This window comes from Oncorhynchus gorbuscha, linkage group LG13, assembly GCF_021184085.1.
Source record: "Oncorhynchus gorbuscha isolate QuinsamMale2020 ecotype Even-year linkage group LG13, OgorEven_v1.0, whole genome shotgun sequence".
Classification (NCBI taxonomy): domain Eukaryota; kingdom Metazoa; phylum Chordata; class Actinopteri; order Salmoniformes; family Salmonidae; genus Oncorhynchus; species Oncorhynchus gorbuscha.
Window position 1 is genome coordinate 2,054,067 of NC_060185.1, and position 17,209 is coordinate 2,071,275.

General features: G+C 45.8%; 1 protein-coding gene across 6 annotated transcripts in view; it reads right to left on the reverse strand.

The window, feature by feature from the left end:
• Positions 1–17,209, reverse strand: part of pgr (progesterone receptor) — a 53,469-nt gene that overhangs the window by 22,084 nt on the left and 14,176 nt on the right. For all 6 annotated transcript variants that reach the window (XM_046293594.1, XM_046293591.1, XM_046293590.1 and 3 more), the window contains exons 3-5: positions 2,466–2,582; positions 1,218–1,444; positions 873–993 (exon numbers count right to left, since the gene is read on the reverse strand). In XM_046293594.1, the coding sequence (XP_046149550.1) occupies positions 873–993; positions 1,218–1,444; positions 2,466–2,582 (465 nt within the window). The remainder of the gene's footprint in view (positions 1–872; positions 994–1,217; positions 1,445–2,465; positions 2,583–17,209) is intronic.

Here is a 17,209-nt window from a genome sequence, read left to right on the forward strand (position 1 = left end):
GGTGTTTAGTTATAAAGGGTGTTTAGTTATAAAGGGTGTTTAGTTATAAAGGGTGTGAAAAGAGAAGAAATGATTGGTCGTACTTTCCACATGGTCTCCCTGGCTGTATCTCTGCCTGCCAGCGTTTGGGAGTGAGACCTTCGCTGACCTTCGGTGTGGTGACCATGGAGACCATGGTGAGTGTGTTGGCCCTGAGGAGGCCTAGCCGATAGGGCTCTCGTCTAAAGTAGTGCACTATATAAGGCATAGGGTGCCATAGGGCTCTGGTCTAAAGTGGTGCACTATATAGGGAATAGGGTGCCATAGGGCTCTGGTCTAAAGTGGTGCACTATATAGGGCATAGTGTGCCATAGGGCCCTGGTCTAAACTAGTGCACTATATAGGGCATAGTGTGTTATTTGGGAAGCAAACATAGACTTATATCATAAGTCAGCCCTGAATAGAGTTATTCTGTTACCTGGCACACCTGGCCAATGCGACTGCATGCTACTACTGCTGTCTGTAATGTGGTACAGGTTGACTCCAGTAAAGGATCTCACATGGACCAATCCTAACTTGGATCCGCATGGGGGAAAACCTTCCATTTTACATCAGTTTAATGAAGTGTGAACGTGGTTAAACGTGGTTAAACGTGGTTAAACGGGGTAAACGTGGTTAAACGGGGTTAAACGGGGTAAACGTGGTTAAACGGGGTTAAACGGGGTTAAACGGGGTTAAACGGGGTTAAACGTGCGCAGATGTCAAGATTGGATATCAAACCAGTTGACCTTCTTCCTGCTGTTACTTGATCACCGGATGAATCACAGTCTGTCTTCTCAGGACATTCTCAGACATTGATAAACCACACACACATCATTACACTGTTTTATTACCTGGCAGGGACTTGGACCACCGGACGATCCACAACAGCTGTCTATCGCACAGTCTATTGAGACTGTTGAGGAGGAGGTGTGGCATGTCAGGCTGGGAGTTGTCATAGCCAGAGTACACCACCTGGTAGACGGACAGAGGAGTACATGATTGATCCCTGAATGTCGATCCATTGTCAGCAGCAGGACAACACAAAGCAAAAGGTGCCTATGATGAATATGAAACCTAACTTGTCCTTCAGTCATGTTTTCCCTTAGTCTCTTATTGACGTCAATGCATGACTAAGTTACAATTAGATTTAGATGGAGGTTAGGATTCCCCCCCTAAATCAGAAACTCCGACCCCACCTCAGGCTCAATGCTCTCCAGAATGCTGATGATCTGAGGGGAGAGCTGCAGCTCGTTGAGGCCAGGCATGCAGGGTAGAGAGGCCAGGGCCTGACCATCCCCCAGGGCTGACAAGGGCCCCTGGAACATCAAGGCTGGGGCCAGACCATCTCCCAGGGCTGATAAGGCCCCCTGGAACATCAAGGCTGGACCTGCCTTCAGGGCCCCAAAACGCTTCAGCTTCCGCCCTGTGACAATAATTACCACAAGGGTCAGTCAAAACATGGGAAGAGTACAGGGAACACTTGTTATTCACATACTGTATGTAGACATTGGTACGGGGCTGAATGAAATGAAGACGGGGTTCAACATCTATGAAATGCTTCATTAAGAAGCATGCTTAAGCATGCCTCATTAAAGATGTGATGTGTCGGCTGACATAAGATATTCTGTCTGAGGCCAAAGTTAAAAGATATAAAAAACATTTTTTTTAAAGAATATTGTTTTCAGGTTTAGTTTGTCTGGATAAAATAAAAAATGCTACTAAATAATTACTGTAATGCATTTATTTTTCTGTAAGTTGTAATTTTGGATGACTGGTACGGCCTTGAACGGTTGACTGGTTAACAACCCGTAATATAACACCTCCTCCTCAATAACCCATGACACATAAAATGTTTCAAATGAAAGGTCAGACAAAGGCTATTACAAGAGCACTTTAGTTTTTGAATACTGAACTGTTTTTTACCATACAGATGTAGTATCTTAATTTGAGCCAGATTTGCTACAGCAGGAAGATAATCCTGCAGCAACAGGAAATGTGCATTATTATGTAGTTCATTTAGGGAAAATCAAGCCTGAACATTTCAAAGTGGAAATTACAAACTTCAGAAGCCTTTTTTAACTACAAATACACTACAAGTTTAAAATGTCATGCATTGCGGGAAAGTTCTCCTGCAACAAGGTGATCAAATTAAGATACTACATCTGTAGTTCATTAAACATCCAAAAGGTAATATCCTAAGGGAAAGAACATTTCCGATAGTAATGACAGGGTGTGATCATTTTGTTTGGTCTCTGTGTGTTATCTGAAAGGCCATTTCAACATTCTCCTTGACTGGAAATTATGATTTTGAAGTGTGTGACTCCTGCTTGAGATGAGAGAGTGTTCATTTGTAACCCCTTTAATGTGATGTTCTCTAGATAATTGGTTAGGAGGGCATTCATTTAGTAGAAGAGGAAGACAGAGAGACATAACCACAAAGGTACCTCCGAGCATCATCCCAGCTTGGTAGCACTTCCTCAGGCGACACGCAGGGCAATTCTTTCTCCGTATCTTGTCCACGATGCAGTCGTTTCGACCGGCACAGAGATAATTATGATGTCCTGTTGAAAGGAACAACAGAATACAGCTAATGTGGTTTAAAGTGTGTTTTTAGCATTACAAAGGCAATCATCTCAGAGAGAGGTGGGTTCTCTAAGGCTCTCAGTAATATTGTCTAATGGAGATGGGTTCTCTAAGGCTCTCAGTAATATTGTCTAATGGAGATGGGTTCTCTAAGGCTCTCAGTAATATTGTCTAATGGAGATGGGTTCTCTAAGGCGCTCAGTAATATTGTCTAATGGAGGTGGGTTCTCTAAGGCTCTCAGTAATATTGTCTAATGGAGATGGGTTCTCTAAGGCTCTCAGTAATATTGTCTAATGGAGATGGGTTCTCTAAGGCTCTCAGTAATATTGTCTAATGGAGATGGGTTCTCTAAGGCTCAGTAATATTGTCTAATGGAGGTGGGTTCTCTAAGGCTCTCAGTAATATTGTCTAATGGAGATGGGTTTCTCTGGAGAAGGCTCTCAGTAATATTGTCTAATGGAGATGGGTTCTCTAAGGCTCTCAGTAATATTGTCTAATGGAGGTGGGTTCTCTAAGGCTCTGTGTATTATTGTCTAATGGAGATGGGTTCTCTAAGGCTCTCAGTAATATTGTCTAATGGAGGTGGGTTCTCTAAGGCTCTCAGTAATATTGTCTAATGGAGATGGGTTCTCTAAGGCTCTCAGTAATATTGTCTAATGGAGATGGGTTCTCTAAGGCTCTCAGTAATATTGTCTAATGGAGATGGGTTCTCTAAGGCTCTGTGTATTATTGTCTAATGGAGATGGGTTCTACTCGGCTCTCTGAAATAGTGTCTATTGGAGATGGGTATTGTACTCTGAAGATTGAGAAGAGTTTTTGAGAGCGAGAGAGAGGGGGGGTGAAAGACAGGGAGAGAGATAAAGAATGAGAAATGGGGGGAGTGTAAGGCAGGGAGAGAGATAAAGAATGAGAAATGGAGGGAGTGAAAGGCAGAGAGAGCAACTGAGTGTCTGAAAGAGACGGAGAGAGAGCAACTGAGTGTCTGAAAGAGATCGAAAAAGAACACAAAAAAAGAGCAGAGAGACATGACCAGGGTCAGACTGAATGAAAATGACCAGGGTCAGACTGAATGAAAATGACCAGGGTCAGACTGAATGAAAATGACCAGGGTCAGACTGAATGAAAATGACCAGGGTCAGACTGAATGAAAATGACCAGGGTCAGACTGAATGAAAATGACCAGGGTCAGACTGAATGAAAATGACCAGGGTCAGACTGAATGAAAATGACCAGGGTCAGACTGAATGAAAATGACCAGGGTCAGACTGAATGAAAATGACCAGGGTCAGACTGAGAGACATGACCATGGTCAGACAGAGAGACATGACCGTGGTCAGACTGAGAGACATGACCGTGGTCAGACTGAGGGACATGACCGTGGTCAGACTGAGGGACATGACCATGGTCAGACTGAGGGACATGACCGTGGTCAGACTGAGGGACATGACCGTGGTCAGACTGAGAGACATGACCGTGGTCAGACTGAGAGGACATGACCGTGGTCAGACTGAGAGACATGACCGTGGTCAGACAGAGAGACATGACCGTGGTCAGACAGAGAGACATGACCATGGTCAGACTGAGGGACATGACCGTGGTCAGACTGAGAGACATGATCTGGTCAGACTGAGGGACATGACCATGGTCAGACTGAGGGACATGACCATGGTCAGACTGAGGGACATGACCGTGGTCAGACTGAGAGACATGACCGTGGTCAGACTGAGAGACATGACCATGGTCAGACTGAGATTCCCAAATGGCATAGCAGTCAGACATCTTTGTCTTTGTCCTGTTGTGTCCCTTGTATATATTTTTTATATATTTTTCTTCACATATATTTTTTCAATATTTTCCTAAACCTCAACTTCTAAATCCTCTCCTGCAACCCGCCTCACCCAATGTGGTGTGGATCTGTTTATTCTCAAGTATTTCTATTTACTTCGGATCTGGAATCCCTCAACTGAAGCTAGTCAGCTAACTACCTACCAGCTATCAGTCAGCAAACCACTGCTAGCGGTCATCAGCTAACCTTTAGCTCGGAAAGATCTCGTCAGTTCGTACAACATGACTCAAACCAGAGCATAACGGACCTATTTCTCTCCATATCCCCGGATTCCTACCGAAAAAACCCTGAACCCTTTCATCTGGATCTTTGCAACTAGCTAACCACAATCCCGGGTGACTACTCCTGGCTAGCGTTTCCATCCCGGAGCAAGCACCAATTAGCCTGAAGCTAGCCCGGCTAGGGCCCCTGGGCTACCACCGAAGCCCACTCCCAGGCTACAATATCCGGACCCCTTCTACTGCTGGTATGGGACACAGAACTCCATACCGATCCTCTATGACTGGAATACCGACATAATCTACTCAAGGATTTCAACAGGCCTCTCAGGCGCGACGTCAGCTGAAGGCCCATTCTGCTAACCGCGGCCTGCTAGCTATCTAGAGCTACTTGAAACCCTACTAATCCACAACTGGTCTATCGACGTCACCGTACGAGGTGGAAAAATCAGACTTACCTCCATTGCGACGTCCCCCAAAGGCCCTTTTGCTAACTTGCTAGCCCCGGTCTGCTAACTGCTAGCTTGCTAGCCCCGGTCTGCTAACTGCTAGCTTGCTAGCCCCGGTCTGCTAACTGCTAGCTTGCTAGCCCAGTCTGCTAATTGCTAGCCCCGGTCTGCTAACAGCTTGCTTGCTAGCCCCGGTCTGCTAACTGCTTGCTTGCTTGCTTACCCAGGTCTGCTAACTGCTAGCTTGCTAGCCCCGGTCTGTTAACTGATAGCTTGCTAGCCCCGGCCTGATAACTGTCTGAATCGCCGTGTCCCCAGCCAGCTCAACCACTCACTGGACCCATATGCTCATGCCTCTCTCTAATATCAATATGCCCCGTCCATTACTGTCCTGGTTAGTGATTACTGTCTTATTTCACTATAGAGCCTCTAGTCCTGCTCAATATGCCTAAACCAATCATGTTGTTCAACCTCCTACATATGCAATGACATCACCTGGTTTAAATGTCTCTATAGACTATATCTGTCTCATCATTACTCAATGCCTAGGTTTACCTCCAATGTACTCACATCCTACCTTACCTTTGTCTGTACATTATGCCTTGAATCTATACTATCGTGCCCAGAAACCTGCTCCTTTTACTCTCTGTTCTGAACGCACTAGATGGCCAGTTGTTACAGCCTTTAGAAGTACCCTTATCCTACTTCTCCTCTGTTCCTCTGGCGATGTAGAGGTGAATCCAGGCCCAGCAGTGCCTAGCTCCACTCCCACTCCCCAGATGCTCTCATTTGTTGACTTCTGTAACTGTAATAGCCTTGGTTTCATGCATGTTAACATTAGAAGCCTACTCCCTAAGTTTGTTTTACTCACTGCTTTAGCACACTCTGCCAAACCGGATGTCTTAGCCGTGTCTGAGTCCTGGCTTAGGAAGACCACCAAGAACCCTAAAATCTCCATCCCTAACTATAACATTTTCCGCCAAGCTAGAACTCCTAAAGGGGAGGTGTTGCAATCTACTGCAAAGATAGCCTGCAGAGTTCTGTCTTACTATCCAGGTCTGTACCCAAACAATTTGAGGTCCTACTATAAATGCATATTTCCAGAAACAAGTCTCTCACCGTTGCCACTTGCTATACACAGGCAGTTAGGAAAGCTAAGGCCAGCTTTTCAAACCGAAATGTGCATCCTGTAGTACAAACTCTAAAAAGTTCTGGGATACTCTAAAGTCCATGGAGAATAAGAGCACCTCCTCCCAACTACTCTAAGGTTAGGAAACACTATTACCACCGTTAAATCCACTACAATTGAACATTTCAATAAGCATTTCTCTACAGCTGGCCATGCTTTCCACCTGGCTACCCCTACCCTGGTCAACTGCCTGGCACCCTCCACAGCAACCCACCCAAGCCCCCACCATTTCGCCTTCACCCAAATCCAGATAACTGATGTTCTGAAAGAGCTGCAAAATCTGGACCCCTACAAATCAGCCGGGCTAGACAATCTGGGCCCTCTCTTTCTAAAATGATCTGCTGAAATTGTTGCAACCCCTAATACTAGCCTGTTCAACCTCTCTTTCGTATAGTCTGAGATTCCCAAAGATTGGAAAGCTGCCACGGTCATCCCTCTCTTCAACAAAGGGTGCGAAACTCTAGACCCAAACTGCTACAGACCTATATATATACCCTACCCTGTCTTTCTAAGGTCTTTGAAAGCCAAGTTAACAAACAGATTACCGACCATTTCAAATCCCACCGTACCTTCTTAGCTATGCAATCTGGTTTCAGAGCTGATCATGGGTGCACTAAAGCCACACTCAAGGTCCTAAACGATATCATAAACGCCATCGATAACAGACATTACTGTGCAGCTGTATTCATGGACCTGTCCAAGGCATTTTACTCTATCAATCACCACATTCTTATTGGCAGACTCAACAGCTTGGTTTCTCAAATGATTGCCTCGCTCCAGTTTCAACTATTCTGCCTTATTATTATTCGACCATGCTGGTCATTTATGAACATTTGAACATCTTGGCCATGTTCTGTTATAATCTCCACCCGGCACAGCCAGAAGAGGACTGGCCACCCCACATAGCCTGGTTCCTCTCTAGGTTTCTTCCTAGGTTTTGGCCTTTCTAGGGAGTTTTTCCTAGCCACCGTGCTTCTACACCTGCATTGCTTGCCGTTTGGGGTTTTAGGCTGGGTTTCTGTACAGCACTTTGAGATATCAGCTGATGTACGAAGGGCTATATAAATAAATTAGATTTGATTTGATTTGGTTTACCAACTACTTCTCTGATAGAGTTCAGTGTGTCAAATTGGAGGGCCTGTTGTCAAGACCTCTGGCAGTCTCTATGGGGATGTCACAGGGTTCAACTCTCGGGCCGACTCTCTTCTCTGTAGACATCAATGATGTTACTCTTGCTGCTGGTGATTCTCTGATCCACATCTACGCAGACGACACCATTCTGGATACTTTTGGCCCCTCTTTGGACACTGTGTTAACTAACCTCCAGACGAGCTTCAATGCCATACAACTCTCCTTCCGTGGCCTCCAACGGCTCTTAAAAGCAAGTAAAACTAAATGCATGCTATTCAATCGATCACTGCCCGCACCTGCTCGTCCGTCCAGCATCACTACTCTGGACGGCTCTGACTTAGAATACGTGGACAACGACAAATACCTAGGTGTCTATAAACTCTCCTTCCAGACTCACATTAAGCATCTCCAATCCAAAATTAAGTCTAGAATCAGCTTCTATATCACAACAAAGCATCCTTCACTTATGCTGCCAAACATACCCTCGTAAAACTGACCATCCTACCGATCCTCGACTTCGGCGATGTCATCTATAAAATAGCCTCCAACACTCTACTCAAAAAATTGGATGCAGTCTATCATAGTGCCATCCATTTTGTCACCAAAGCCCCATACACTACCCACCACTGCGAACTGTACGCTCTCGTTGGCTGGCCATCGCTTCATACTCATTATAAAACCCACTGGCTACAGGTCATCTACAAGTCTTTGCTAGGTAAAGCCCTGCCTTATCTCAGCTCACTGGTCACCATAGCAGCACCAACTCGTAGCACGCGCTCTAGCAGGTATATCTCACTGGTCACCCCCAAAGCCAATTCCTAATTTGGTCACTGCACCTGTACATAGCCCATCTGTAAACAGCCCATCTATCTACCTCATCCCCATACTGTATTTATTTATTTATCTTGCTCCTTTGCACCCCAGTATCTCTAATTGCACATTCATCTTCTGCACATCAATCACTCCAGTGTTTAATTGCTATATTGTAATCACTTCGCCACTATGGCCTATTTATTGCCTTAACTCCCTTATCTCACCTCATTTGCACTCACTACATTTGGACTTTTTGTTTTATTTTGTTCTACTGTATTATTGACTGTATGTTTTGTTTATTCCATGTGTAACTCTGTGTTGTTGTATGTGTCAAATTGCTATGCTTTATCTTGGCCAGGTCGCAGTTGCAAATGAGAACTTGTTCTCACTAGCCTACCTGGTTAAATAAAGGTGTTCTCAACTAGCCTACCTGGTTAAATAAAGGTGTTCTCAACTAGCCCACCAGGTGTTCTCAACTAGCCTACCTGGTTAAATAAAGGTGTTCTCAACTAGCCCACCTGGTTAAATAAAGGTGTTCTCAACTAGCCTACACGACCATAGTCAGACTGAGAGACAGACCATAGTCAGACTGAGAGACAGACCATAGTCAGACTGAGAGACAGACCATAGTCAGACTGAGAGACAGACCATAGTCAGACTGAGAGACAGACCATAGTCAGACTGAGAGACAGACCATAGTCAGACTGAGAACCATAACCTTGTTCAGACAGAGAAACATGACCTTGTTCAGACAGAGAACCATAACCTTGTTCAGACAGAGAACCATAACCTTGTTCAGACAGAGAACCATAACCTTGTTCAGACAGAGAACCATAACCTTGTTCAGACAGAGAACCATAACCTTGTTCAGACAGAGTGACATGACCATGATCAGACTGAGAGTGATATTTTCTTGTTCAGACAGAGAACCATTTTTCAGACAGAGAACCATGACCTTGTTCAGACAGGGGGTATTTTATTAGCATCGCTGTTAGCTGTTGCAAAAGCATCCTGTAGTACAAACTCTTCCTGGGGTTCCACACAGAACATGACACATAATACAGAACATCATCAGACAAGATCAGCTCAAAGACAGAGCTCCATACAGTTGAAGTCAGAAGTTTACATACACCTTAGCCAAATACATTTTAAACTCCGTTTTTCACAATTCCTGGTATTTAATCCTAGTAAAAAAAATCCCTGTTTAAGGTCAGTTAGGATCACCACTTTATTTTAAGAATGTGAAATGTTAGAATAAGAGTAGAGAGAATGATTTATTAGTATTTGGTAGCATTGCCTTTAAATTGTTTAACTTGGGTAAAACGTGTCGGGTAGCCTTCCACAAGCTTCCCACAATAAGTTGGGTGAATTTTGGCCCATTCCTCCTGACAGAGATGGTGTAACTGAGTCAGGTTTGTAGGCCTCCTTGCTTGCACATGGTTTTTCAGTTCTGCCCACAAAATGTTCTATGTGATTGAGGTCAGGTCTTTGTGATGGCCACTCCAATACCTTGACTTTGTTGTCCTTAATCCATTTTGCCACAACTTTGGAAGTATGCTTGGGGTCATTGTCCATTTGGAAGACTCATTTGCGACCAAGCTTTAACTTCCTGACTGATGTCTTGAGATGTTGCTTCAATATATCCACATAATTTCCCTTCCTCATGATGCCATATATTTTGTGAAGTGCACAAGTCCTTCCTGCAGCAAAGAACACCCACAACATGATGCTGCCAACCTCGTGCTTCATGGTTGGGATGGTGTTCTTCGGCTTGCAAGCATCCCCCTTTTTCCTCCAAACATAATGATGGTCATTATGGCCAAACAGTTCTATTTTTGTTTCATCAGACCAGAGGACATTTCTCCAAAAAAGAACCATCTTTGTCCCTATGTGCAGTTGCAAACCGTAGTCTGGCTTTTTTATGTCGGTTTTGGAGCAGTGGCTTCAGGTTATGTCGATATAGGACTCGTTTTACTGTGGATATAGATACTTTCGTACCTGTTTCCTCCAGCATCTTCACAAGGTCCTTTGCTGTTGTTCTGGGATTGATTTGCACTTTTCGCACCAAAGTACGTTCATCTCTAGGAGACAGAACGCATCTCCTTCTTGAGCGGTATGATGGCTGCGTGGTCCCATGGTGTTTATACTTGCGTACTATTGTTTGTACAGATGAACGTGGTACCTTCAGGCGTTTGGAAATTGCTTCCCAGTGATGAACCAGACTTGTGGAGGTCTACTAATTTTTTTCGGAGCTCTTGGCTGATTTTATTTTTCTTCCCATGATGTCAAGCAAAGAGGCACTGAGCTTAGGCCTTGAAATACATCCACAGGTACATCAAATGATGTCAATTAACCTATCAGAAGCTTCTAAAGCCATGACATAATTTTCTGGAATTTTCCAAACTGTTTAAAGGCACAGTCAACTTATGTATGTAAACTTCTGACCCACTGGAATTGTGATACAGTGAATTATAAGTGAAATAATCTGTCTGTCAACAATTGTGGGAAAAATTACGTAGATGTCCTAACTGACTTGCCAAAACTATAGTTTGTTAATAAGAAATTTGTGGAGTGGTTGAAAAACAAGTTTTAATGACTACAACCTAAGTGGATGTAAATGTCCGATTTCAACTGTAGCTCTGAATCCACATTATGGCAGAGATTGAAAAGCTATAGCACATACCTTTTTACAGGTTACAGGTTACAGTCACCTAATAATCCCCAGTTTACAATTGCCTCATTCATCCTCCTCCTCTCCCCTGTAACTATTCCCCAGGTCATTGCTGTAAATGAGAACGTGTTCTCAGTCTACTTACCTGGTAAAGTAACGGATACATAAGAATAAAAAAAATAAAAAATAAAAAATGGTCAATAATATCAAAGGCTGCACTGAAATCTAACCGTATCGCTCCCACAATCTTATTATTATCCATTTCTTTCAACCAATCATCAGTGATGTGTCAGTGCAGTACACGTTGAGTCCTCTTCTCTATAAGCCTGCTGAAAGTCTGTTGTTCATTTGTTTACAGAGCTTGTCATTATTGATCGATAACAATTTTTCCACCTCTCCCACACTAACCTTACAGAATTTAAACTTTCCATGCTTTTCTTTCATTATTTGTTTTATGCATGAATACAATGGCTCACTGTTTGTTGTTGGCATTCCCTGCCTAAGTTTGCCCACTTTGCCAATGAAATAATCATTCAAATAATTGGCAACATCAAATGGTTTTGTGATGAATAAGCCATCGGATTCGATGAAAGATGGAGTAGAATTTGTCTTTCTTTCATTTAAAGTACTTTACATCATTGATATTGGCTTCCTTCATAATAAAGTTTATTCTTCTTTTGAGTTTAGTCACATAATTTCTCAATTTGCAGTAAGTCAGCCAATCAGATGTGAAGCTAGACTTATTAGCCACTCCTTTTGCCCCATCTCTTTCAACCATACAGTTTTTCAATTCATCAACCCATTCCAACAGTCAGTTTCTTAACAGGTGCATGTTTAGCAATAGTCGGAAGAAGCATTTTCATAAATTCATCAAGTGCAGCGTGTCATGACTTCCGCCTATGTCGGTCCCTCTCCTTGTTCGGCAGTGTTTGGCGGTCGACGATCTTCTAGCCATCACTGATCCATTTTTCATTTTCCATTTGTTTTGTCTTGTCTTCCTTCACACCTGGTTCCAATCCCATCAATTACATGTTGTGTATTTAACCTTCTGTTTCACATCATGTCCTTGTTAGAGATGGTTTGTTTTGTATGTTTGTGTATTATGTATTGGTGCGCGACGGGTTCTTGTACCCATTTTTATTTATTATGTAACTTTGGTTTTGGAGTCATATTAAGTCTGTTAAACTATTCCATTTATACCAAGTTTGATTCTCCTGCGCCTGACTTCCCTGCCACCTACACACACGACATTACAGAATCTCTTATGGAGTCAGCAGGAGAAGGTACCCGGCAGGTACTCCACCGGAGGTGGAGAAGGATCATGTGTATCAAGTGTATGACGGGACTGCTGCCTACTGCCAGGGTCCTCCTCCAACTAAGCCTCTACCTGGCCACGGTCCACCCGGCTCCATCGGATCGTGAGAAGGTGTCTGCCCTCATCTCGTGCCTCACCGGGAAAGCCCTGGAGTGGGCCAACGCCGTGTGGAGAGAGGGAGATGCAGCGTTGGATCATTTTGAGGAGTTCACCCGCCGTTTCCGGGCAGTCTTCGACCACCCACCCACCCGAGGGCAGAGCGGCAGGTGAGCGCCTCTACCATCTTAGGCAGGAGACGAGGAGCGCACAGGAGTTTGCCCTGGAGTTAGGACCCTGGCTGCCGGCGCGGGATGGAACAACAGGGCCCTGATCGACTACTACCGCTGCAGTCTGCGCGAGGACGTCTGTTTGGAGCTGGCCTGCAGAGACACCACCCTCACGTTTGACCAGCTGGTGGACCTGTCCATCCGGCTGGACAACCTGCTGGCTACCCGCGGACGTCCAGATCGGGGTCTAGTGGTTCCATCCTCGAGCACCCCCTCTCCGATACCCATGGAGCTGGGAGGGGCGGTGCGCAGGGAGACCAGAGGGGGTTCCCGCTTGTGCACCATCTGTGGCCGCAGAAGTCACATTGCTGGTCGGCGCCGGGTTGGTTCCTCTGGGAAGCAAGGCAGCAGGCAGGGCGCTCTGGCATCACCCCAGGTGAGCTGGCACCATTCTCACCCAGAGTCCTCTGTTGCACATATGTTTGTGTCTGTCTGGGTATCTCATTTCCACGTCAGGGGTGGAGATGGAGAGCGACTGCATTGCAGCCGTGCGTAATTGGCCGACTCCCACCACGGTTAAGGAGGTGCAGTGATTCTTAGGGTTTGCCAACTACTACTGGATGTTTATCCGGGGTTTTGGTCAGGTAGCGGCTCCCATTACTTCACTGTTGAAGGGGGGTCCGTACGCCAGATTGCAGTGGTCAGCTGAAGGCTTTGTTTACCACGGCTCCCGTGCTGGCCCATCAGGATCCCTCTTTGGTGTTCATAGTGGAGGTGAACGTGTCCGAGGCTGGGATAGGAGCTGTGCTCTCTCAATACTTGGGTACGCCACCGAAGCTCCACCCTTGTGCCTTCTTCTCTAAGAAGCTCAGCCCGGCGGAGCGAAACTATGACGTGGGGGACTGGGAGTTGTTGGCTGTTGTCGAGGCCCTGAAGGCGTGGGGACATTGGCTTGAGGGGGCTAGACATCGTTTCTCATCTGGACTGACCACCGCAATCTGGAGTACATCAGGGCGGCGAGGAAACTGAACCCTCGCCAGGCAAGGTGGGCCATGTTTTTCACCCGGTTTGTTTTTACCCTTTTACCCTACAGACCAGGCTCCCAGAACATTAAGGCAGACGCATTGTCCCGGCTGTATGACACAGAGGAGCGGCCCATGGATCCCACTCCCACACGTCACCCTCCTCTGGTCATCCTGGGATCGGTCGGACGGTGCGCTGTCTTAGTGGGAAGTACAGGTGGCCCACTTTAGCTAAGGACGTGAGGGTTTATATTTCCTCCTGCTCGGTGTGCGCCCAGTGCAAGGCTCCTAGACACCTGCCCAAAGGTAAGTTACAACCCTTAACCGTTCCACAACGGCCGTGGTTGCACCTGTCGGTGGATTTCTTAACCGTTCTTCCACCTTCACAGGGAAACACCACCATCCTGGTCGTTGTGGATCATTTTTCTAAGTCCTGTTGTCTCCTCCCGTTTCCCGGTCTCCCTACGGCCCTACAAACTGCGGAGGCCCTGTTTACACACGTCTTCCTGCACTACGGGGTGCCTGAGGATATAGTGTCTGATCGGGGTCCACAGTTCACATCAAGGGTCTGGAAGGCATTCATGGAACGTCTGGGGGTCTCGGTCAGCCTTACCTCAGGTTTTCACCCCAAGAGGAACGGGCAGGTCGAGAGAGTTAACCAGGATGTGGGTAGGTTTCTGAGGTCTTATTGCCAGGACCGGCCAGGGGAGTGGGCGGCGTTCGTGCCCTGGGCAGAGATGGCCCAGAACTCGCTCTGCCACTCCTCCACTAACCTTTCTCCATTTCAGTGTGTATTGGGGTATCAGCCGGTTCTGGCTCCTTGGTATCAGAGTCAGACCGAGGCTCCTGCGGTGGACGACTGGTTCCACCTTCAGCCAGAAAGTTGGCGCAGACCGTCACCACAGTGAGGGTCTGGCTCTCGATCCAAAAACTGCCCCTCCACCTGCCCTGTCGGAAGCTGGGTCCGCGGTTTGTGGGGCCATTCAAAGTCCTGAGGAGACTGAACAAGGTATGTTACAGGTTACAGCTTCCCCCCGATTACCATATTAACCCCTCGTTCCATGTGTCTCTCCTCAGGCCGGTGGTGGCTGGTCCAGTCCAGGAGTCTGAGGTGCGGGAGGTTCCTCTGCCCCATCAGGACATCGAGGGGGCCCCGGCTTACTCCGTTCGTTCCATACTGGATTCGAGACATCAGGCGAAGGGCCTTCAGTACCTCGTGGACTGGGAGGGTTATGGCCCGGAGGAGAGATGCTGGGTTCCAGTGTGTTGAATTCTTCCATGCTGCGAGATTTCCACTATCTCCATACGGATCACCCTGCGCTTCGCCCTCCGGGTCGTCTCCGAGGTCGGTGTCGACGCGCGGCTTGAGCCACGCGTCAGGGGGGGATGCTGTCAAAACCTCCACCTCTCCTTGTTCGGGCGGTGTTCGGTGGTCGACGTCACCGATCTACTAGCCATCATCCATATTTCATTTTCCATTTGTTTTGTCTTGTCTTCCTTCACACCTGGTTCCAATCCCATCAATTACATGTTGTGTATTTAACCCTCCGTTTCCCATCATGTCCTTGTCAGAGATTGTTTGTTTTGTATGTTTGTGTATTATGTATTGGTGTGCGACGGGTTCTTGTTCTACACACTTTTATTTATTATGTAATTTTGGTTTTGGTTTAAGTCTCTCCCTGCCACCTACACACACATTACATAGCATCTGGATGCTCCTCATTAATCACATCAGACCAACTAATATTTTTTAACTTTTAACTTTAAAATATTTTGTATACACTATTTTAGTCCCAGCCCATTAATACATTATTTTAGTCCCAGCTGTTGAAACTTTGAATCTCCTAGATATAGCCACTATATTGTGATCAGTACATTTAATGGGTACGAATACAGCTTTAGAGAAACGTTCTACAGTATTAGTAAACATGTGATCAATACATGTGGAGGATGTTGTTCCTGTAGTGTTTGTAAACACCCTGGTAGGTTGATTAATAACCTGAACCAGATTACAGACACTGGTTACAGTGAGAAGCTTCCTGTTGAGTGGGTTGATTAATAACCTGAACCAGATTACAGACACTGGTTACAGTGAGAAGCTTCCTGTTGAGTGGGTTGATTAACTGGTTAACCTGTTGAGTGGGTTGAACCTGAACCAGATTACAGACACTGGTTACAGTGAGAAGCTTCCTGTTGAGTTGGAACCAGATTACAGATTAAGTGGGTTGATTAATAACCTGAACCAGATTACAGGCACTGGTTACAGTGAGAAGCTTCCTGTTGAGAGGGTTGATTAATAACCTGAACCAGATTACAGGCACTGGTTACAGTGAGAAGCTTCCTCTTGAGTGGACAGCTTGATGAAAACCAGTCAATATTCAGGTCCCCAAGAAAGTAGACATCTCTGTTTACATCACATACAATATTAAGCATTTCACATATATTATTTAGATTCTGACTGTTAGGACTTGATGGCCTGTAGCAACACCCCAAAAGAAAAGGCTTCAGATGTGCCAAGTGAACCTGCAACCACAACACTTCAATAACACTTGACATGAGATATTCTCTAAACATTACAGGGATATGACTCTGAATATATACAGCAACAACTCCCCTATAAACATTACAGGGATATGGCTCTGAATATATACAGCAACACACAGCCAGCTCATCAGGCTCTCCCTATATATGTCCCTCCCATTGGTTCCTTCCCTATATATGTCCCTCCCATTGGTTCCTTCCCTATATATGTCCCTCCCATTGGTTCCTTCCCTATATATGTCCCTCCCATTGGTTCCTTCCCTATATATGTCCCTCCCATTGGTTCCTTCCCTATATATGTCCCTCCCATTGGTTCCTTCCCTATATATGTCCCTCCCATTGGTTCCTTCCCTATATATGTCCCTCCCATTGGTTCCTTCCCTATATATGTCCCTCCCATTGGTTCCTTCCCTATATATGTCCCTCCCATTGGTTCCTTCCCTATATATGTCCCTCCCATTGGTTCCTTCCCTATATATGTCCCTCCCATTGGTTCCTTCCCTATATATGTCCCTCCCATTGGTTCCTTCCCTATATATGTCCCTCCCATTGGTTCCCCAGGCGTTATTGTTTCCGTTCCAGTGTCAGTTCTGTGTGTTGTTTGTGTTTCTTGTTTTGTATTATGTTGTGTTTATTAAAACACTCACCCCCTGAACTTGCTTCTCGACTATCAGCGCACATCGTTACAATATTAACATGGGCTAATTTCAGCCCTTTCCTGGGTAGCTTATCAGAGATAGACATAATACTGAAAAGAGCTAAATAAAAAAGATATACATTCAGCAGTCCATTAATCAATTGGTGTGTGCTGTGGGGTTGAAGCTATGAACCTTGGCTCTCTCATCCCTTCCAGGCTTCTGGGAGGGAGGGTGGACAATGAGCCTGCCATAGCGGATGTAAGCAATGTTCCCACGAGCTCTGGCAGCTTTCATGTCTGGGATCAGTTCTTTCCTCTTCTGGTGCACAGCTTCAGGATAGTCCTCGTTGAGGAAGATCTACGTTCTCTCAAGTTCTTGACTCTTTCTAGAACAGCTACCTTGTCCTTGAACCTCAGGAACTTGACCACTATCAGTCTGGGCCTGTCACCTGGGCCTGTCACCTGGGCCTGTCACCTGGGCCTGTCACCTGGGCCTGTCACCTGGG